Source organism: Canis lupus, chromosome 24 (genome assembly GCF_048164855.1).
Source record: "Canis lupus baileyi chromosome 24, mCanLup2.hap1, whole genome shotgun sequence".
Classification (NCBI taxonomy): domain Eukaryota; kingdom Metazoa; phylum Chordata; class Mammalia; order Carnivora; family Canidae; genus Canis; species Canis lupus.
The window spans coordinates 15,376,614-15,400,855 of record NC_132861.1 but is presented as its reverse complement, the minus strand read 5'-3'; the positions used below and the strand labels follow the sequence as shown (position 1 = coordinate 15,400,855).

The window sequence follows — 24,242 nt, the reverse complement described above, 5'->3', positions numbered from 1 at the left end:
CACCACTGATTTCTCAAAGTGAGAATTAAATTAGCTAGTGCATGAAGGGTGCTTACCTCGGTTACTGATGAATAGGTAATGTGTGTTAAATCAGCACTTGTTGCTGCTGCTCCTTTATTATTATTATTGTTGTTATTATTATTTATTATATTTATTATTTTATTTTATATATTATTTATTATATATATTATTTTATTATATATTATATTTACTATTTTATTTTTATTAATAATAATAATAAAAAAGAAAATATTTTTGCTTTCAGCCTAAAAGTATAGGTTTTTTTTTTTTTTAAGATTTATTTATTTATTCATGAGAAACACAGGCAGAGGGTTTCCCTCTCCACAGGGAGCCGATGCAGGACTTGATTCTGGATCCCAGGATCACGACCTGAGCCAAAGGCAGACACTCAACTGCTGAGCCCCCCAGGCATCCCAGAAAGTATAGGTTTTAATGCTTGCTTTGGCAGCACATAGACTAAAATTGGAAAAATACAGAGATTAGCATGGTCCCTGCATAAGGATGATACATAAATTTGTGAGGCATTCCATTTAAAAAAAGAAAAAGCAGTATATTTAGAGCTTAAGAAACATTAGAAATCTTCATTGTTGGTCACAGAGGAGAGAAAACAGAACCAGGGAGGGTGAGCAGAGGCAAGGATGCCAGTTCTGCCCTATCTGTGGGTTCCTCTCACTTGAGGAATTCGAGCATTCTCCACCATCCCTCTGATCACACGTGGTCATTGTTCCTCTGATCACAAGTGGTCATCACCTGAATTATGTCCTCCCTTCTCCACAGCTCAAACTTGGAGCACACTGAAAACCTGAAATAGAACTAACTCAGGGAAGGGGAAGATGAGAACTATTATTTTAAGAAGGGTAGAATTTTCTTAGCAACCCACAGGATCATAAAAGCTTTCCCCACGTGTAGGTTAGTATCACCTTGGACCACAGGCCACAGAATCTGGGTGTGGGCTGTATGATTGGGGGGCGGGAAGCAAGCTTTATTGGGCACAGTGCATACTTTTATCACCAGTATGTCCCTGGAGCCCAAAGGAAGGCCTGGCATGCCTTTGTCACTTTGCCTTGGAAACTGGGTTACTCTAAGTGGGTGATAGGTCATTTTGTTATATTGTTTAAAAAATTATGACACCAAGGGTATCGCTACTTTAGATTCTTTCTATAGTATATACCAATGCAATTTAATGATGTACTATGCATTCGTGTGTGAGAAATAAAAGGAAAAGAGGATATTCACCCTAACTTTGTCTGCTATGACACTGCTTTAGCCTTTCCTATCATATTCCCTTAGTTGAGGCTCAGTTTGTTGATGACTCCTATTCTCAACTTGAGTGTGGGTATAATTGCAAGATTTAAGTATTTCTCACCTTCTGCATTGCATTTCTAGACTTTTATGCCTTCTGCATAAAGCTGGGAACCCCTGCTAAAAGTGTTCCTGAAATGTCCCCTTGACTTCTCCGGTTTCTTGGCTGGAACTTTCTTCATTCTAAACTCCCCTCTGATTGTAGATCTAATCCAAGCAGGCATGTGTGTAGCTAGCTCTGGTCTTGAGCTCCTCTACAAGCTCAGGATTGGGCTCTCTGCCCTGACAGCAGTGTGACCTTGCTCTCTTGACCACTGCGTGCCATTCAAGGTGAATGGGGCAGGTGTTAGTAGCACTGACCCCACCTACCAAACCACATAATTGGCAAACTTGATTTTTATTTTTTTTATTTATGATAGAGAGAGAGGGAGAGAGAGAGAGGCAGAGGCACAGGCAGAGGGAGAAGCAGGCTCCATACACCGGGAGCCCGATGTGGGATTCGATCCCGGGTCTCCAGGATCGCGCCCTGGGCCAAAGGCAGGCGCCAAACCTCTGCGCCACCCAGGGATCCCCGGCAAACTTGATTTTTAGGTGGTGGCTGTTGCTTATAGGAGGTGGTAACATGGTAAAGGTGGTAGTTAGTGTACTAATTGACTCTGAAAAGTGTAGCTACCAGGTGAACTTGAAGGTTGAGATTTGGGCTTCTCTGAACAGGCATTGTAATGAACAAATACTTTAACCTTTCTTTTTCTTTGATCAAAACTGAAAGATGATCATTATTCATTTAGTATGATAAGTATATTCTTGAACATGAAATACAAACAATTAAAATTAAGAAGGAAGACAAGGAGAGCTATGTTTGAAGTCCAAAACAATCATTGAAAAATTGGTAATTCAACAGACATTTGTTTGTTACCTACCATATTTGATGCTATAGGTTTTAAAGATGAGTAATAGAAATCCCTAAAGCCAGGTAGCTAATAGCCTAATTATGGAGACAGAAATACACAGCCAACCACATTTCAGACCAGACTTTATCCAAAGAAGTGTTACTATGGTAGTCTTAATCAATTAGAAGAGCAAGTTACAAATTAAGCTTGCAATAGATTAAGTTGACTACTCCTATACTTAGCTGTTATCATTAATTTCTCCTGTGGGTAGAGTGTCTTGGGGCTTGTGTTCTCTCCTAACATAGACCTTCATGTGATTGGTCACTGTGCCTATACTCACCCCTTCCTCACCCAGGCCCCACTATCCCATCCACCTGATGTCTGTAGATATTTCTCTGTCACTTTCCAGGACTTCTGGAAAATATATACATCTATAGCTGATGTATAGAACCAGTAGGAGTCATTTGCGTGTTCTTCTGTGGCAATGGTAGAATGCTGATGCTTCCCCCACCCCCAATAGACTTTATTTTTTAGAACAGTTTTAGGTTCACAGCAAAACTGAGTGGAAGGTACAGAGATTTTTACAACATGCACAGAGCTTCCCCCACTATCAACATCCCCCCGTACAGTGGTACATTTGTTACAATCAGCGAACCTACATTGACATATCCTTATCACCCAGAGTCCATAGTTTATATTAGAGTTCACTCTTGGTGTATATTCTATGGGTTTGGACAAATGTACCCCCAGAAAAGCATTCTCATTTCCTGCTCTTGAGATCAAGAATTAGCAGCTTATTAAGTACAGGCTCTAGGTTTGAGTAGGAATATATGATTCTTAGAAGAAGGAGCTTTGTCTAACTTCTCTGCATTTCCACTCAACAAATTCCACTCTCAGATTTTCCAGTTTGAGAGAGTGGGGCACATGGTGTTTGTCACTGCCATCCCTGTGGCTTTTAAGGTTCTTGGTTGCTTGGATTAGGCCTGGGGTAAAAGTCAAGAGGCAGACAGGCTGCCCCACTTTTTCTGGAGTACAGGTAGTTACAATTTTGCTTATTTATTGGATTGGTAACCAGATGACCTTTGTGACAGGTGAAGGGCAGGTCTAATTAAAATCATTCTATTAAGCATCTTGGTCGTCATTTACTTTCAGTGGTGCATGAGCTCATGATGCTTGGTCCTGAAGGAGCCATAAGCTTGCTCTGAAATGTCAAAACTCAAAGCCTTCTCAGGTTTCATCTTGTTCTATTTCCTATTCCCACCATCCCCACAGCAGAGGCCAGGCACGCTGTTTTGAAATACTAGTGAAATTTGCAGTGGAGAACAATAAATGTATGTTAACTCCAAGGAAGGCAGACACTCCTGAGAGAGTTGTTGGGGGCTTTAATAAAGCATTTCAAGGAAGCAGAGTATCGAATTAATGCTTTTTGTGCTAAAAACATTAAGGTATTTAAATGTGTTATTCTAATCCCTGTTTCAGCCTGGGAACAGAAGGATCTAATATCTTTTATTTAAATCCCAGCCTTCCTAGTCTGGGCCCTTCTTTTCAGCCTAGTACAGGAAGAAACCGACTATAGCCAGTTGACTTCAGTGAATATAAACCCGTATGTAATTCACAACATACGACCTATTAAATTTTTACATCAAATGCGGTTGCCCTGATCTTAATATATTCTATATCATTTAGTGGAGATGTTAGATTTTCAGAAGCTAGACTCCTGTCTGAGCGCCACTTTAATTGTTCTGTTTCCTGGACATGCAATAAAATTGTCATGGACACAAGTACAGATGCATAAATTCTGAACCCCCAAGCAGGGGATACTTATTTCAAAGTGAGCCCTTTCTAGTTGTGGAGTAAACTGATCTTGGGCAGACAGGGTGTCCTCCCTTTCTCAGAGAGCCACTCTGAAAGCCTCAGCTGCGCGGGCAGCATTTATGGCCAAAGCGCAGGCAGGATCAGGTTATAAGGTTTTTGTTCAGTGAATAAAGAATATCAAGTTCCCTCACAGCTCACAACAGTATGATGGTTGATCTCTACCTCCTAGGTTGGATAGAAGAGAATGCTCACAGGACAGTGGAGGCAGTCAGCAGTCAAATAGTAATTAAGATCAGTGATAAATATATTGCCTCATCTTCAAATCCGTCATTAGGGTTTTACCCCCTTGAAAATTCTTGTTTGTTGAGATGTTTTCTAGATTTTGAAATCAAGATTTAGGGGCCATATAAAGGTGACTTCAGGTGACTAGAATATCTAATCATAAAATCATTCATATTTAAACTCTGGGTAATGCATCCAACATGAAAGTGTGGAATACTTTGAGTAAGACATTGGCAAGGTTGTTTTTCAAGGCTCGATACTAAAAGATAGGAAAATCAAGACCATATTTTGTGCAATCTGTGTGTGTATGAGTGTGTGTAACACAGATAATTAGTGACCCCTTAAGATTATAGTATTGTTAAATACTGTAGGAGTCAAGCAAACCTTTTAAACAACAAGGAAATTATTACTAGTAATTGTTAATATATTGGTATAGTGGTAATTTTATATAAATCATACTTTTAAGGAGCTCTCACATTCTATCCCACTCCCAGCCTGTCTGGCTACCCCTCCTTTTTCCTCCCCCTTTGTGATAGAGTGTGAAGGAGAGCTCATCTCTTGTTTCTGAAAGTTGAGGTCTCTTCTGGAGTGTGGAAACATTTAACCTTAGTATTTTTTTAAGTGAATTCTTATACCATATTGAAAATAATCTTTATACTTTTAGGACGCTATGGAAATTTTAAGCTTTCTGCAATTTGAATTTAATAGATGCCCAAATATACATGTTAAATTCTAAAATGACTGTGGAATTACACCACCAAGATATAAAGCAAGATGATGACACAGCTACCTATTTGTCACCTCACCTGGCACAGTCAGACTTGTGACATTGTGCCAGCAACATGTATTCAACCTTCAGTACATCTGGGCTCTTCAGTTACTCAGCAGATCTTGTGGCATATTGGCCTGTATTTCTCTAGGATGGTTGGATCGTATCAGAGTTCATAGTTATTTCATGCAGATTTCTATCACCAATAATGAGATATAAGTCCATCATTTTACTCAGCCAGCGAGTTAAATGCCTATTCTCCTAGGCACTATGTTGAAAAGTTATTAATAGTACAAAGGTATATAGGTATTCAAGATTGTGATAGAAGATAATTTTAGACTGAGTTGCCTGTGCAAGAAGCAAATATGTGGTGAGGTGCTTAAATATAAAGACTTTGTTTGGATGATTTGCATCGCCGGACATCCCTGAGTCCATTTGAAAAGACTTGGTAAGCCAGTATGTGTTAAGCTCTCAAAGTACTTATGCAAGACGATATTCAGGGGCTGTTGGCTTATTGTAGTCAAAGCATTAGGATCGAAAGAGGCAGGGGGAAAAAAGTCCAGGCTTATGTAGTAGCCCTTCCCAAGAGAGCCCTATATGAAGCCAAGGATTGTTGCCTGCTACATGTCATTAAGAGCTGTCACAAAAAGCCTATAATAAGCCTATAATGTTTTTAAGGATATTAGAAAACAGAATCAAGACCACTGGCATATTTGGTTAGGAAGTTTGCAGTGTCCATCCCCAGACCACGGGAATAGTGGGCTGTTTCTAACTCCTTTCCATGGATGATAACTTTAGATCTCACAGAGGCGCATATTGTTTTTATATTGCTTTCATTGTTTCCATCTGTGAACTGAAGAGATCTCTCAGAATTACACACCAATAGCATTGTTCCCTTTTATATGAAAGTTAATGTTTTTTTTTTTTTTTTAAGATTTTGTTTATTTATTCAGGAGAGACACACAGAGAGAGAAAGACAGAGAGAGAGACAGGCAGAGGGAGAAGCAGACTCCCCTTAGGGAGCCCAGTGCGGGACTCCATCCAGGTCCCCGGGATCACGTCCTGGGCCTAAAGCAGACACTCAACTGCTGGGCCACCCAGGTGTCCCAAAGTTAATGTATTTTTAAGTAGAATTATATTTTTTCCTATTCTTCCTAATTATCATTAGAGATATAATTAGTCTTAGAATCATGACTTTGGGAGTTAGTCACCATTTATTGAACATTTGCCATATAAATTGACTGGTTTAGCATTTAGGTTTAGCATGCTAAACCAGTTGGGAAAGGAGGGGATGTAGATGGGGAGGGAAACAAGCACATCCCCCATAGTGGGTATAATCATCACACTGGACACATTGAGTTTCTTGAAAGAGATGTACCTGCTAAATAATTCTGGGATCAATTCCTGAAACGTTGGTGTCCATGATATTCCTGCTTATGGTCTGTCATCTGTCTGCTCTTTTATGAGGCAGCTTTTTTTAATAAGGTAGTGGAAAGAATGGTAACATCAGTCATGAAGCATTTTGTAGGAAACCTCAACTTTTATATTACCAACAAATGTGGTTTAAACTTTTCAAGGATGGAAAGAAATCCTTCCACAGGAGAGCCTCCACAACATCTGAAATTTTGTAGGAAAAGCTGGGGTGGGATAGAACCCTTCACTGCTGAAGCAACCAAAGCCAGAGACGCTCATCCCTGAGAGTCTATATGTTGCTCATTTAGCAACTAGGTGTATGGTGCTACCCTCTCAAACCCATTTATCTCATGGGTGATTTTTTTCTCAGTAAGCACTCAGTCTGTTTTTGAGAAGGTGTTCTGCTCCAGCCACAACCCAATGAGGCCGCCTCTTGGTCAGGAACTGAATTTTTAAAATAAAACCTGAACCACATCTTCAGTTACATCTTTGTGAGGCATTGAGACACTATCTTTTATGGCTTCTTCACATATAAGATAGCTCCTTGCTATGTGTACATTTTTATGAAGGAGCCCTTGAGTCTACTTGAGAACCACTGAGTGAGTGAGTTTAAATTTCACTTCTTTGTGCCTGTGGATTAGCTAGCCTCAGGTACCTATTGGGTTTGCCCAGACACACCCTTCTGCCACCCCCTCTCCCCTGCAACCTCGCATCTGCCACTCTGCTCTAGGGACTGTCCCAAGCTGCCAACATGATCTGCTTTTGGAGCTAAGGCCTATGGTAAGATTCAGTGAGACTGAGACATGAGATTAAATTTGAGAGTCACATATTTTGGGTCAGAGCACAGGGATTGAATGTTCCTGAAGGGCAAACTATCCAGGAGGCCTGGACAACTGGCCCTGCATCAATGCACTAAATGCGTCTAAGGAAAGAACATAGGGTCGGAGTAGGTGTTGGTCAGTTACAGAAGCACTTATTAAACAAATATGTAGGAAGTTTAATTGTTTTTAGATTTTATACCTCTATATTAGGTGTTCATATATCTATAAACTAAGATTTTTTAAGATGTTGCAATCTTTGAAACATCTAGGATTATTTACTGCTATGAAAAAGTATATTTTAATTTTTTAATGAAAGAATCTCTTTCATAAGGATGCTTTCTTTAAGTTAATGGGAAAATGGAAATTTTTCATAAATTAAATCATAGGTATTGGTTTCTGTATCATTAAAAAAATAAAAAATATTAATAAATAAATAAACTTACAAAATCCTGTAGACCATATTTTGGTTAGTACTTTCACCCTCTTATGTGGAACACTTAGATTGGAAGACTTTTATTTTATTTTATTTTATTTTATTTTATTTTATTTTTATTTTTATTTTTTAAAAGATTTTATTTATTCATGAGAGACACAGAGAGAGCGAGAGAGAGACAGAGACACAGGCAGAGGTAGAAGCAGGCTCCATGCTGGAAGCCCGACATGGGACTCGATCCCAGGTCTCCAGGATCACACCCCGGACTGAAGGCGGTGCTAAACCGCTGCACCACTGGGGCTGCCCCTTATTTTATTTTTTTAAGGATTGTATTCATCTGACACACGCAGACACACACACACACACACACACACACACACACATACAGTGCACAAGCAGGGGGAGCAACAGGCAGAGGGAGAGGGAGAAGCAGACTCCCTGCTAAGCAGAGAGCCCACCCTGTCACTGGATCCCAGGACTCTGGGATCATGACCTGAGCTGGAGGCAGACACTTAACCAACTGAGCCACCCAGCCACCCCTGGAAGATTATTTTAAGTGAAATTCCAACCTTATTTTGTACTTCCTAGATGGGAGTTAAAAGCAAAAAATAACCTGTATATACAAAGCTTGAAAGAAGGGGATGAGATTCAGTGTTCCTGCTAATTGTTTGATGTCGCTTTATGAAAATTTTGCATGTACCTTGTGCTATAATAAATGTAAGCCTAGCTAATTAAAACATTTGAACAAGAGAGATCTTGTGATCTTGTCCAAGTCAATGTTGACTACTTCAGCGTTGTCCATAGGCAAGCAGCATTGTTAAATGTGCACTTCTGAATCAGAAGCTATATTTTTACAAGTTCTCTGCTCACTTAAAATTCGAGACTTACTGATTTAGGCGAATGGTCTTCATACTTCCTTTTCTGTCATAAAGACTTTCTATATGGAATAGAGAAGTTTGAGAGTCCAATTAGTAGAAGTATTTAGTGAATCTGGTTAATGAGTAAGTGTTGTGGCTCTAGTTGAAGTTCTCTTGGATAGCCCTGGGTGGAGTTTCTTATGACTCCCTTGACTGAACTGAGTTTAGTCTACAAATCAGTAATAGAAGTCTACCCCTCTTTGACAAATGAGAGCTCTGAGACGGGAAGGGATTTACTTAAGTTTGCTCACATGATATTGCAAATTAGAATTTAGAAACTTATTCTGAGACTAGGGCTTTTGTAGATCAGATAAATTAATGCATGATCGTTAATTCTAGAAGAGTAGTTACCAAAGGTCCTACTTCAGCATTATACTTGAAATAATTTTAGAAAATAAGTTTTAAAATTTCAGGAACACAGGGGTTCCTGAGTAGCTCAGTCAGTTAAGTGTCCAATTCTTGGTTTCAGCTCAGGTCATGATCTCGGGGTTGTGAGATCAAGCCCCACGTGGTGCTCTGCTCTCATTGTGGAGCCTACTTAAGATTCTCTCTGTCTTTCCCTCAGCTCCCCCATCCTCCATGCTTGGTGTCTCTTTCTTTCTCTCTCGAATAAACAAGTAAATCTTTAAAAAATTTCAGGTACACTTATCCCATAAAATTAGATTCTCCAGGACTCTGAATTTTTTCAAGTCTCAAGAGGAAAACTTATTTTTTTGTGTTAGAATCTATTGTAAGCCAAAAAAGTAGGTAGAATATCTCTCCAGTTGATTAGAGATCTTTGATTTTGTGTTTTTATTCATAAAGCACTAAAACAGGTTATAGAACTGTCCCAAGTGCCTAGCTTAACTCAGATGTGGTCTGGAATTCTTATTTTATAGGGTGAATGTATTATATGCTGGGAATATTTAAGTGTGGCATGTGATTCCAGGTTACAAATTAAGATTAAAAAAGAGCTGGTTTGTGCTTCATGGCAACTTGGCATACTAAAATACTATGTATGGTTGAAGCGTAATGATGCCTATTCAGTTCTGTAGAAATTAGCTGTTGGACATCTGTTTTTGAACCCCTCGTGTGTGCTAGAATTATATTTTCTCAAGGCATCACAGCCGAGGGCATAATAAATCCTTGATGAGAATTTCATGCTTCTAAAATGCTAGGATATGACTCAGTTTATATACCCCAGTCAGGTTCTCTCTTTAGTCTTGCTTTTTGGGAAAAGGCAGCTGTTGGACTTTCAGAGATTTTGCTGCAGCAAGCCATCAGAACCATGACTCGATTTGCCAGAGATTCAAAGCCCAGAGTGGTAGATGTATTGAGCATATTTGACTTGCTACTTGCTTGTTGGTTTAGCTTATTGCTAAACCCCTTGACAAAATAGCAACATCTTTAACCTCAGAGAAAACCATGGATTTGTTCAGCAGCTTCTCCATTCTACCACCACAGCTCTTCCAACCTCCCATAGCACCATGTTCCCATGGTTGAACTTTCTGTCCTGTGGACTCCCCTCTTGCCCTGTAGACCTCCTGTTGCTCTACATCACCTCAGGCCACCTGATACAGAGACCAGCTTCCTCAATTACTGAGGTGGCATGTGGGATCTCAAGAAGTCACAGCCACAGGCTACCCAGTGCTATTTAAGTGTCAGTCTACTATGCCCTGTGATATGTCAGTGGACGCAGAATAAGAGTTCAAGATTAAATGGTGGTGAAGTTCTACTTCAGCACATGAATGATTGTACCTGAAGACTGAGCAATGTAACCAGGGAGAGAAGTGATCAACGCAGAGGTTCCCAGATCCTCAGCATTCACAGTACCCCAGTGTCTCAGTAATTCCTTTGCAAAGCCCCCAGGCCAAGAAATAATATGGAATAGTTTCTGTTAGGAAGGGGAGGTCAAACAATTTAAGAATTATTTATGTCCTAACAACTTAGCAGACATTTGAAACAATAATGCACGTAGCTGGAAAGAAATAATACTTTCTTTCATCCTTAAATAGCCATTATAACTTGCCAGTGCTATGGTATGTGCACCTGTTGAGCTTTGCACACCTTCTCAAACCTTGGAGTAAGCATGAATGCTGCATCCCTCATTTCCTATTCCACGATGATTTTTCACAAGTTATTTGCTTTTTATCATAGCAGCCGTGAAAACTCAGTGTCACAAAGATGTGTCATAAAAAGGAATGTAGTTGGGTGCCTGGGTGGCACAATCAGTTAAGCGTCTGACTCTTCGTTTCAGCTCAGGTCATGATCTCATGGTCATGAGATCGAGCCCTTTTTCCAGGCTCCATGTTCAGCAGGGAGTCTGCTTGAGATTCTCTTTCTCTCTGCCCCTCCCTCTGCTCACTCTCTTTCTCAAATAAATTAATTAATTAAATCTCTTTTAAAAAAGAAATGTAGGGGAATCCCTGGGTGGCTCAGCAGTTTAGCGCCTGCCTTTGGCCCAGGGCGCAATCCTGGAGTCCCGGGATCGAGTCCCGCGTCGGGCTCCCGGCATGGAGCCTGCTTCTTCCTCCTCCTGTGTCTCTGCCTCTCTCTCTCTCTCTATGTCTATCATGAATAAATAAATAAATCTTAAAAAAAAAAAAAGAGGAATGTAGGGGCACCTGGGTGGCTCAGTGATTGAGCATCTGCCTTTGGCTCAGGTCATGATCCTGGGGTCCTGGGATCAAGTCCCATATCATGCTCCCGGCGGGGAGCCTGCCTGTGTCTGCCTGTGCCTCTGCCTGTCTTTCTGTGTCTCTAATGAATAAATAATAAAATCTTAAAAAAAAAAAAGAAATGTAGTATGATTTAACATTAAAACTATGAGCTACTTTGAGCTAATATGTTGTACTCCTAGCTGAGAAATGTTGCTGTATTTTGCTTGAATATCAATAATTTCCCCTTGCAGCACCCCAGGGTACTTACTGGATTGCTGGAATGCAGGGGTTAGATGGTATGCAATTGTCAAATGTGTCCAAATTTTTTTTCCAGTAATCGAAGTTTTGCAGGTAGGGCAGGAGATAACATGTGTCTCATACTGGCAAGTTAACAATGATTTCACATAAATACATCAACCATCTCATGAGATTGGTGGTTCTCATTTTTCCAGTTTTATTCATGGAAAGACAAGAACTCAGAATTATTTCCTCTGTTTAAATAGCAGAGGGAACAGGAGAAGGTCATGCTCAGTTATGTCTTCTCCACACCATATTTGGCCTTTGCTTCTGTTGAGCTTAGAGATGAAATGGGAAATCACATTTGTGTAGCAGATTAGAATTGTGAGAGCTGTGTCTGCCAATCAGAAGTTTAATGAGAGCAGAGTGTCAAGGTCAGCCCTTGGCTCTGGTACAAGTAGCCCTGGTACAAATGTGGAAGGAAGAGCTACAGCAGTGTATGTTTAGGTGCCTGGAAGGTCAGTGATGGACAGAGTAAAGCTTTCAGTGATTTCATGTTAGGATACATTACAATAGGTGTAGTAATCTGTTCCAGGGAGATGGGGATTCTGTTCTATTCTGCTCTGCTTGTAGCTGTCTGGAAGATCATACTTGGAAGTTATTTGTAAGTTCTGAAGCATGCCTGTTAAATCATGGGTGAAAGACCTGGGACTATTTAGCTAGCAGACACTGAATTTTTAGAGGAAGGATGTGGTAAGTGTCTTTCTTCCTTCCTTCCTTTCTTTTTAAGATTTTCTTTATTTATTTGAGAGCAAGAGAGAGAAAGAGAACAAGTGGTGGGGAGGGGCAAAGAAAGAGACAAACAGACTCCCTGCTGAGCAGAAAGCTCAATGCAGGACTCTGTCCCAGGACCCTAAGATCATGACCTGAGCTGAAGGCAGATGCTTAACCAACTGATGCACCAGGTGCCCCTAGGTATCTTTCTATTTCAGCCTTTCCAAGAGTTTGAAAAGAAGAGTTATACTTGTTCTAGCCTAACCCAGAGGACGGAATTAGTACTTAGAAGTATGCTTAGTCTATCAACCACAAAAAAGTAATAATAATAATTTTTAGTGGTTGCAATTGCCCCAGGAGGCAGTAAATTCCCATTATTGAATATCACTGTGAAAAGGATAAAAAGAGATAGATCATTCAACATCTATCGTAAAGGCCTTTCAACCTGTAGATTCTGTTTTTCTAACTTGCTAATTTTTATTTCTTTGAGCAAAGGCTTCCAGGGTACCTGTGCTTTAAATTCAGTTTGCCATCTCACCAAACAGATACGTCTGTAGGTTGGTAAAATTAAATAGGTAAAAATTAAGGTAAATTTTCAGTTTTTTTGTTGGAAACCAGTATTTTGAAGGTCAGAGGTCATATAAGAGGTCATAGTTGTACTGAGTCTTTGAATGTCTCTCTTCTAGTTTACAAGTACAGTATCTATATGGGTGCAGCCAGTATACCTCTGGGAAGCCTGGACAGGCCTTTTACTATGAGAGTGCACATGTACACACATGTGGTGTATGTGTATGTGCATGAGTGTGTTTTAGTTCTTCAAGAATTTACCTATAGGGATCCCTGGGTGGCTCAGTGGTTTAGCGCCTACCTTCAGCCCAGGGTGTGATCCTGGAGTCCAGGGATTGAGTCCCACGTCGGGCTCCCTGAATGGAGCCTGCTTCTCCCTCTGCCTGTGTCTCTATCTCTCTCTCTCTCTCTGTGCCTCTCATGAATAAATAAATACAATCTTTAAAAAAAAAAAAAAAAAGAATTTACCTATAAATTTCCCAAAGTGACTGTCAGCTCACTGGTTCAGAATTTAAAACAAATCAGTCCTGAGGTACTAATAGTTTTCTCAAGTCATTGTATTATCATCTTACACTCTAAGCAGACACTTCATTATAATTAATTAACATTGCTAGGACACCTGGGTGGCTCAGTGGTTGAGCATCTGCCTTGAGCCAAGGGGGTCCTGGGATCCAGTCCGGCATTGGGTTCCCTGCAGGGAGCCTGCTTCTCCCTCTGCCTGTGTCTCTGCCTTTCTTTGTGTGTCTCTCATAAATAAATAAATAAAATCTTTAAAAAGAAATAATTAATGTTACTGTGCTTTAGACCCCATAGATATATTGGGCCTTCTTTCCAGATGACTGGAGGACTTATGAAAAATAACCCACATTCTTTGATTCCTTGCAGAAACAACCCCTTTTCAGCAAAAGCAATCTTATCTTCCCCTTTTGGACTGTGCTTTTGCACAGTGGAGCTTGGGTAGACTTTCTGTCCCTGTGACCCTCTCCGGCCCAATTCTTAATTCCTTCTGCCTTGGCTGCCTTCAGACGCTGCCTCCATTTCTGTGGAGAATGGGAAGGCTTTCTTCTTCTCTCTCCCTCTGGTCCTCTTTCTGTATTTCTCAAGCCCTGCCAATTTTCTTTCCCTTTTGTGAAAGCAGATTTTACAGAAAATTCCCTTGCCAGCCCTAGGTTGTGTGTGATGTACAGCAAAGCAACAATAAGGTCTCTGCTCATTTTTTGATTTATTTGGAAGACACTTCCTAAGACCTCTGTAACCAGCTTCCCTCCTTTATCATTAAGGGGGGTGGTGGGGCACACATGCCCCTGAGGAGTTTACATGAATGGTTCCCACTGGGCAGAGCGATTACAAACAGGCTGTGTTTTAAGTTAGTTTTGACTTGGGTATTTCATCTGTGAAGTTGGCAAATACTTGAAAGCCACAAGCTACTGTTTTCTGAAAACTTCTTTGCACATGAGCATAAAATGTATGTATTGGATTTGGAAATTGTCCAATAACTGCCCTTTTAATGCATCTAAATGTAGATTACAGCTGTTTCCTCTGGAAAGATGCATAGAGTTATCATTTCTTTCTTCTCTTACAGGGTGTCTCCTCTGCAGAAATCAGAGATAGTGGACGTGGTTAAGAAGCGGGTAAAGGCCATCACCCTTGCCATTGGAGACGGTGCCAATGACGTTGGGATGATCCAGACAGCTCATGTGGGTGTAGGAATCAGTGGAAATGAAGGCATGCAGGCGACCAATAACTCGGATTATGCCATTGCACAGGTCAGAGGTGTGGTTGACCAGCTGTCCTATCCTGTTGACAGAGATGTCCATTGGGCATGAAGTCCTGATTAATGCTTGACCTTCAGTCCAGCCCTATGAACTCTGCCACCCCTTTTGATGTTGTGTGTAAACACAATCGTCAGAGTATTCAGATTTCTCTGTGGCCTTGATGCTGTGCATTTTGAAGGCCCTGTGGTGCTGGTTGTCATGGTGGTTGTGGGGTTTTTTTGCCGGCTGTGAGTTGGCCAAGCTTTCTGTCCTTCAGGCAGGGCATCAGGCCTGACAGATAGGTCTCTGATCCTGCTAATAATAGTCTCTCACTTTCAACTCCCACATCTGCTGCATGTGCTTTTCCTGGTGCCATCCCATGCTAAAGAGTGGCTGTGCTCATTACATCCATTCTCTACCATCCCCAGCCCAGAATCTGTCCTCTTTGAAGAAGGTGCTGGAACATTCTCTCATCAGGCATTTAAGGTTAGGGGAAAGCAGTGGGCTTACAACTGCCACCTTCTCTGTAGCTATAACCCACAGTCAGTAGGAAACAGTGTCCTGCTATTGGGTCAAGTTCAACCTACTCCTCTCTGGATCAGATGTTGCATGCAGAGGCTCCTGATGTGCTTTGTAGTTACTGAACAGATGGCCTGAGGATGAAAGAATTGCCTACTCCTCAATGGTGGCCAAAGAGTGAAGGAAAATAGCCAACCTCCTGACCTTAGGTGACATATCTAAATCACTTGGCCTGCTTGATCATCCATAAAATCTAGACCTCACAATGGACACCAATCATTTCCTCCTGTCTACAGATTGCAGTATGTGTTGATAAAATGCCTGCTCATTTGGTGGCTAGCTAGGGTCCCCCCATCATGCTCTTCCAGTGTTTCATCATTTGAAGAATGTGTTAACCCTAATCACATAAGCACAGGTAACAATGGCTTTTTATCCCTTCAAGCTGAAATCAGGGGCTGTGTATAAAATGTGAAAGAGCTTCCAACAACCCCAGGGCTACAAGCTGGTGCTGTGCGACTTTGGGGCTCTGCCTCCCCAGAGGGGGGTTCTGCATTAGATCACCTCTCAAATTCCCTCACAGCTCATGGTTCTGCAAACACAGGGAAGAATTACAAAAATCCTCATGGCTCTGGAAAGTACGTGAAATCAATCTTGTTTCTCTGTTAATTTCAAATAAATAAATCCTCGAGATAATTGATAAAGTAGGTAGGGGAAGGAATTCTGATTTTACAGGCGGGAACGCTGGGGCTCCTTCACATTAGGTGACCTGCCTCGGTTCCGAGCATCCAGGATCAGAGAACGCCAGACCTGTACGTGACCTCGGGGACCAGCCCCACACACCTGCCCATTCACTTTCCCAAGTCAACCACTTCGAGGCCTGTGGGACTCATGCTTCCTGTAGTCTGTCAGCAACTGTAGATGTTATACACCCCAGCATTATTAAATACTTGAGTTATAGCATCATGTGGCTGGAAGGGATCTTTAGAGGTTTCCTAGGAGTTCCAGGCAAATATTTGTCTGTCTTTTTCTTTAAAATGTCTGGGGAAGGGAGATTCCATGACCTGCTTTATTGAAACTGCATACTAATAGGCTGTAGAATCTGGAGCAATTGCTCTCTTCAAATTAAAAGCATCAAAGAAATGTAGGGAAGAGAGAGTTAGAGTTAAGGATTTTCTCGCCCCTCCAGTGGAATCGTCTCCACTGCCAAAAGGAGTGATGAATGGCCGCGTGTGTCTGTGGTTCTTCGTTTCTCCTGTCTGTGGTCCCGCCTATGATTACGCAGGGGCCCTGCTGTTTCAGGTAGCATTGCTTCCTGCCTTACACCTTTTCTCCCCGACACTATGCCTCCCCTACTTCAGTGAGAAGCGAGAGATGCCACTTTCCTGAGTCCCTCTGCCCCAGTGAAATGATAAACGTCTCTGCTTGAAGTCAACATCTTGTGCTTTTGTTGCCTTGTTTCCTGTGGATGAATACACTTTTGATTGGATTGTTGAGGAAGTGCCCTCGAAGGTTATATACAGAAGAAAACAATTGAGCTCACAGTCCTTGGGGAAAATGATGAAATAGGCAAAGCTCCGGTTCTGCTTCTTTCCTGCCTGCGTGTGCTTTTATCCAGCAGGGCAGCCCTGGGACTGCCAGCCGCCCCCTGATCTGCTGCCTTGCCTATGGGCAGCCCGTGCCTGGGGCCATATGACCCTGTGCCTGCAACCCCAGCTGCCTGTTCTCCTCAGGAGGCCATCATTCCCGCCCCCTACCTTCTTAACGTTTTTTTGAACGACGTCATGAAAATAGCATTTTGATTTAGGGTAATATGTATTTTTTTTTCCTGAAAACAAATCATTGTAGCGCTACAGTTGAGTCATTCTGGATGACTCCAGCAGATGTTCTGTGTGCCCACTGAAGTCTAACGTCAGGGGGTCCGGGTCAAACGTAAACTTCCTTTTTATTTGTTTAGTCAGTTATTTTATGATTCCCCATTCCCCTTTGGAATCCTTAATGAGCTTTTATGGGGAGTTTTATTTTTCCATATGCACCTACTCCTGCCATGTTGAAGTGGCCATTCAGCTTTTGGACTATGTAGTTGAGTGACCTGCCTTACCATTATCTGGAAGAACTCATGAAACGTGATGTCATGTCAGATCAAGCTCCCTTCTTCAGGGCTAATGAAAATTATTATGTGGCTGCCTCTTGAAAAAAGAAATTTTTTAAATATTGCATTTCCAATCAGAGTCCTTCTTTCTACTGATAAATGTAATTTCAAAAGTAATCAGAAATTAATAGGAAGTTTGCAACAGCAGAATTTCTAAAGTTTATGGATGTTCTCCATCGGGCCCAATGATCTCTTCTAAGAGAATGAGCCCGAGGACTGTCCTGTGACTTGAAACTGGGAAAGTTATGTTTTAGTTCAAGGAAACCCAGGGGGATGTCAGTGCAGGTACAAGGCTAATCAATGAGTAGAAATCATGAATTTAAACATGATTGGCCTTCATACCGGAGTGCAACACCGTCCATAGAATGAACCACAACCAAATCCCCTCATTTCCTTCCATCCAGCTCATGTTCACACTTTGTGGGGTCCTTTGTTGAAGTAGGACACAGAAAGCCCCAAGAGGATTCAGGGATTTTATTGAATATGGCTCACTATTTCAAACTGCAAGAGCTGTTCCATCACTGTCACTTAGTATCAGTTAGCTGCTTGTTGTTTTTTTGTTTTGTTTTCCTTGACTGCATAGCACTCTAGTAAGAGGTACTCTGTACTAGCTGGAAGCAAAAAAAGGAGAACAAAATTGGTGTATCAGGTAATGCTGTGTATTTGTGCCTGAGTGTCTGTGCATCTCTGTGCATGTGCAGTTGCTTTTAACCTGAGGACTGACAGTGGAAATAGGCCGTGTACATATGTGCATTCCTGTTTTAAAAAGGGGTACTAGTGCATAAGTGTTCCTGTCCCTTGTTTGTGAAGTCATCATCAAAGCTGATTGAATAGAAGTATCTGGGGGCCACTGTGCTTTTCTTTTCTTGCAGTTCAAGCGACCACCTTCTCCTAAGAATTAAGGCCCTAAAAAAGTATTTGTGTAAACAGAATTCGTGAGAATAGCAATGAGAAGCTCACACTTGCATTTGGGAAAAATATTAAGTACATCGATGTAAGAGGAGATTTTAGCTGTCCTCCCTGGACCTAAGGACTCTCTCTGCCTTTAGTTTCCAGAAGTGAATGGTTTTCTTGAATTATCTGCAGAATCTGGTTTCCTCAATGACCTTATCTGTATCCAGAGGAGATTATGTGACTTTGGCTCCTAAATGATGGGCAATCCTGAACTTTGCCATTTTTTCCCCTTCAGTTTTCCTACTTGGAGAAGCTCCTGTTGGTCCACGGTGCTTGGAGCTATAATCGGGTGACCAAGTGCATACTGTACTGTTTCTACAAGAATGTGGTCCTCTACATTATAGAGGTGAGCAAGACCAACTTCTTCCTTGAGGGGGAAGAGGGCATCTTCACATATTTAAGGTAATTTCGAGAAAGGATTTTGTCCTGTAAAATTAAAAGGTGCTGCTGCTGGGACAGACACACATGACCTCTGCGAAGCGAGAGACACTTGCAGATCAAGGCCTCAGGCCAAGTAACCACTCAGGGAGCCTTTGCGTCCTTGGACCGGGTATAATGTTGTCATTTACACCCTGCTCATCCTTGGGAGGTCAGAGCCTGGGCAGCTGATGTTTGTACCTTTCTTGTGGGCACTGAGATGTTTCCAGGCAACCCAGTCATTCTTTTCTGTCCTAGAATGAAAGGTCCTCATTTCTTGCTATATTTCCCATGGAATCTGCAAGTTACCCAAGCATTGATTCGTTGCCTCTGGGATATTTGGATGATACTCTTTAAATGGGGAAGATGTGGGAGTAAGTGGGGAGTAAACAAATAAGGTAATTAAAAATATCTCGGTGAACTTATTGGGTCGTCAAGCTGGTTTTCAAGATGTTGATTCAATTACAAGCACATTTATTTTACTTATTAGAGGGATTAGAAGGGATTTATACACACCTCTCCTTAGAAGGAGAGGGGGCGGGCCCAGGAAAAAGTGGAATGGGTACTTGCTGTTTGAACTCAGTAGAAGTGCCAGCCACCTTTCTGCTCCCCTTTAGGGACCACTCTGCCACAAAGGTGTAGCTTTTGAGGCCAAGGTGGCTATTAGATTTCCATGTGTGTTTAGAAAAGAGGAAGCAGGCAGTCACTCTGTGGAGAAATAGAAAAGCAGGGATAATTGCATATGGGGTTAATATCTCATTCTGTTACACATTATTTTGTGTCTGATTTCTGAAGTTTTGGCAGAAATAATAACCAAGACATAGATCATCTTTATCTGATGTGATCCTTTAAAATACACAGCTTAGGGAATTTAGCAAGTGGTTTGCTAATGTGACTGTGACTAAACATTTCTTTATGTTCAAATTGTCTACTCTTTCCTATCAAATATTCAGGTGAAATATAAAGGTTCACATCATTCAATCTGTAACCAAACTACTAAAGAATGTTTTCCTGAGTTGTGCAGGTTGTTTACTGCACAAAGCTGCCCAGCCAAAAGGGTAAATGGGACAGAAATGTAGGAAAACCCAGAAGAAGATATATATTATTCCAATTTACACAAAGAGTAGCCTACTTGCCTTGTCTGCTTGTCTTGTGCTGTAATACTCAGCTCAGTCCACTCTGAGTAAGAACTTCTAGATGTTATTTGTAAAGGATTTTATAGTTTCTACTTTCCTCCTGTCTACATTTTTTAGAGTCTTTTTTGGCACTTAAATATGTTTGTCTTTCTGTTTTTGTGACTTTTTTTGGTCTCCATGATAGCAGTCACTCCTGAATGTCACTTGGGGTCATAGATAATTAGGGCTGTGGACTAAAGGAGTGTGGGAATCCATGCTTCCACGTGCCATTCCATGTTACACATGCATTTTCAGCTCCTGTAGCAGTTGGCTTCACAAGGTTTCTTAATAATCTGGTTTTCCTCAAAAGCAGCAAATTACAGATAGTCTAGACTTCTTTATCAAGACATTTTACATGAAGCTCCCAACCCTCTAGCTTCCCAGAGCTTCCTCTGGGGCCCTTCTTAGTCATTTACACCTCCTATCTTGCCTTTTTTTTTAACTTCAAGAGGGCTAAGGATGAAAAGAGTACAATTTTTGTCTGTCTGGAAAATTCTATTTGGAATGAGGCCCTGAAAATGCCATGTGAGTTCCTTAAATTAATTAAATTAATTTTTCAATTGTAGTTGAGCCATAGTTGTAAACGGTCCTTTGTAAACAGCCTTTAAAAACATTCTTGATAAAATTTAAAAATTAAATAAAGTCCCCACCACTGTGGTCTCAGTTTTCTACTTAGTGTTGCTAGGAGATTTAATTTGGAAACCAAGAAAACAAAATCCTCAACTGAGCCCAGACAGAGCACTGACTCAGTGTCTATCCAACCTCTGTGGCATCAAGATGTACTCCAAATATAATTTTAAAAACAGGAAAGTACACTTGCATGGTATCTTATTGTGTTTTGAACCAAAAGATCAAAGATTTTTGTCATTTAATTTGCTCCTCTGCAGTGAATATTTTGCAATCTAAAGGTTACCTTGTAACTAATTGAGAATAAATTGTATTTTTTTTTGGAGAATAAATTGTATTATATATTATTCTTAAATGGTTTTTATTCTTAAACGGTTTTCTTGTAACTCAGGGAGAAACCCAGGATGTTCTCATCTCAGAGGTCCTCTGATATATGTAACTGTCAGTCACTTATAGATGTAGTCTAAAAGCAGTTTGGCAGATTAAAAAAAGATGCACAAATGGGTATGTGCACATACCAATAGTCTTGGCAGTTATGAGGATCAGTATGATTTGAATTACCAAGAAAGATTGTATGGAAGACCTATGAGCCTGTAATATAATCTACTTGCTTGGTTCACTGACCTATGAAACTTGATTTTTCTGCAGAAGGAATACATGGCTCTATCCTCACTGCAATATGGAACACCATCTGAAAGTTCTCTCCACTCTCATCCCTAGCTCCCTTAGGTATATTCCTTTATGACCTTTTCCTGTGTTTATGGAGCTGTTTACATATACAAACAAATCGTTGCTTTTACATAAATGTCCTCATGCTTTGTAATATGTTCTGCCATTCATGATATACCTACCATTGTATTTGGGGGATCATTCCCATGACTACATATAGATTCATTGTGTGATGTTTCACAGTATGGTTTCCTACAATCTATTTAACCATTCCTATATTGACAGATGTTCAAGTCATCTCCCTTCTTACCCACTAAAAGCCGTGTGGAATAACAGCTTTCCCTCTCAGTAGACCATAACTCTTCTACCAGAATGACAGTGATCTAATTCAAGCATTACCACCACAGCACCTTCAGCACCTTGAACATAACACATGATCAGGGTTATGCATTATCATTTGTACCCCTGGTTCCTTGTTGCTGACAGACCTCAGTGCTATTTGATATGTCATAAAATTTGTTCAGACTGAAATAACTGTTGGTTCAAGTGATTAAAATAGGAACAAAATGATGGAATTGGTGATTTCAGGTCACCCTATCAGTAGGCAAAATGAAAAATGCATAAACCTTGACTCTCCATTTCCTTCCACTGCTGCCTTAATTTAGTACTTCTTACCTGCATGATAGCAAAGACTGCTGGCTTCACACTGACCATCATCTATAATGCACCCAGGATGAGGTTCCTGAACAAATACATGAGTGACTTCAGTGGCTGGCACAGCTTCTAGAACTGAAGTGCTCAGACCTGATGGCAGGGAGTGAATGAGTGCCACTGTCCTCTTCAACTCTCCAAGTTCCTATGGCCTCTGATGAAATCCCCATGTACCCCTGCCCATCATGGATCCCAACTGCCATCAGCCTCATCTCCCACTCCATCCCTTATTCTGTTTTCAACCAGTGCTCTGGAAGTGCCACTAATATGCAATTAGATACACCTTTATTAATTATACAGTTCTGTAAATTAAAACTGGATTTTATCATTAGAAACTAACTGGCAGTTGTCTGTTTGCCTCCGGTAGGAGGCACAAAGTGTTTCTGGAGATGGATCACAAATAGGGTTGCCCAACAGTATGAATGTACACTTAAAAATGATGAGAATGGTAAACTTTATGTTATGTGTATTTTACCACAATAAAAAAAATGCTGAAACAGTTTTTAAAAGAGTATCATAAGTACCTTGGACTTGAATCACTGGAGGGAAACAAAAATGAGTAGCCAGACCACATGCTTTGGAGAGCTCCCTGAAGGTTTGAAAAACAAACTTGACATGTAGTTTTGTTTTGTCACAGCAATTAAATGCTAAGTTTTGTGGCTGTGACTAGATGGACCATATTTCTCAGAAGGTAAAATTCTGTTGTGGGCTAGACCATGCAGAATCTCCAAGTCTTGTGGAGCTGATGGGGTTCCCTGTGTGTCTGAGGTGGGGGGCAGGTAAAGGAATGAAATTAGCAAAGGTAAGGAGATAGGGCTGGGTGGGATATATAAATGGCTAGGGATGGGGATCTAAATAACTAGACAAGAGTTTTCTTGCTATTGGAAGCTGGAATTCCTTTTTCATTCTGAAATAAGCAAGTGACCCAGTAAAAGCAATTTCAGAAAATGTGTATGTCAATATGTAGGGCAGATGGTAAGCAGAGACCTTTAATGTAATTTTGTAGTTTTAACCTTTAATTATTTCACAGAATAATTCATAAGCAGAGAGGAATGACTGATTTTTAAAACTCTGATTTTGACAATGGGAGGAATTTATCTTAAATGTAAAGATTGGAGAAATATTTCTATATATTTTTGAGGTCCTCATTTGACTGCTCTGTGATAATTCCCAAAGAGAGAAGGGTCGCTTAAATTCCTTAAAGTTCCTATGCTAATGTCCACAATAGCCAAACGGTGGAATGAGCCTCAGTGTCCATCGAAAGATGAATGGATAAAGAAGCTGTGGTCTATGTACACAATGGAATATTCCTCAGCCATTAGAAACGACAAATACCCACCATTTGCTTCGACGTGGACAGAACTGGAGGGTATTATGCTGAGTGAAGTAAGTCAGTCAGAGAAGGACAAACATTATATGGGTTCACTCACATGGGGAATATAAAAAAATAGTGAAAGGGATTTTAGGGGAAAGGAGAGAAAATGAGTGGGAAATATCAGCAAGGGTGACAGAACATGAGAGAATCCTAACTCTGGGAAACAAATAAGGGGTGGTGGAAAAGAAGGTGGGCGGGGGGTGGGGGTGACTGGGTGACAGGCACTGGGGGGGGCACTTGATGGGATGAGCACTGGGTGTTACACTGTATATTGGCAAATCGAACTCCAGTAAAAAAAATATACAAATAAAATAAAATAAAATAACAAGCTCATTAAAAAAATAAAGTTCCTATGCTATTTAACAAACTAGGAGTTTGTTATTCAGAATTTCCTGAATAGCATACAGAACATAACAAGGAGTTTCAAAGCATAACAGCCTCAGCATGTTAAGCATTGTCTAGGTGTGCATTTGTCCAGCTCAGACTTTCTGAACCCCTAGGAAAAGGTTATTTGGAATGGAGAAAATTTTTAGTGATGATAACACAAATAGGAAAACAATAAGGAAGTTACTTGATTTTAACCTGTATTTTAAAAAATTGTGATACAGACCCCTTAAAACTTTGGTTTTAACGTCTTAAGAAATGTAAAAAGATGCCAAATCATCTGTGAAATAGAGATGAGACTTTGAAATTATGATGATTAGTTGGTGGCCATCCTAATAAAGAGAATAATTGTAAAATAATTGTAACATATAGGTATTAATGTGAAAACCTGAGAACTTTATACTATGTAGGGTGTCTACTTATTTTTGGCAACATATATAAGAAATTCTACTGTTTTCATGGGGCCATTAAACTGGTATGGGATGCTGGCCAGGAACTGGGATGCATATTTAGCACGGAGGGCTAGAAATATTATCACTGAATGAGACAGTGCTTTAAGCCACAGCAATTTGAGACCAAATGCAACCCAAACAACAGAATTTTGTTGAAAGCTGCTTAAGACTTCTCA

The 24,242-nt window shown here is 40.7% G+C and overlaps 1 protein-coding gene and 1 pseudogene across 16 annotated transcripts in view; both read left to right on the top strand.

The window, feature by feature from the left end:
• LOC140615803 (phospholipid-transporting ATPase IB) overlaps window positions 1-24,242 on the top strand; it is a 570,784-nt gene that overhangs the window by 329,982 nt on the left and 216,560 nt on the right. For all 16 annotated transcript variants that reach the window (XM_072795750.1, XM_072795748.1, XM_072795745.1 and 13 more), the window contains 2 exons: window positions 14,463-14,646; window positions 18,492-18,602. In XM_072795750.1, the coding sequence (XP_072651851.1) occupies window positions 14,463-14,646; window positions 18,492-18,602 (295 nt within the window). The remainder of the gene's footprint in view (window positions 1-14,462; window positions 14,647-18,491; window positions 18,603-24,242) is intronic.
• LOC140616676 (U6 spliceosomal RNA) lies at window positions 458-557 on the top strand (annotated as a pseudogene).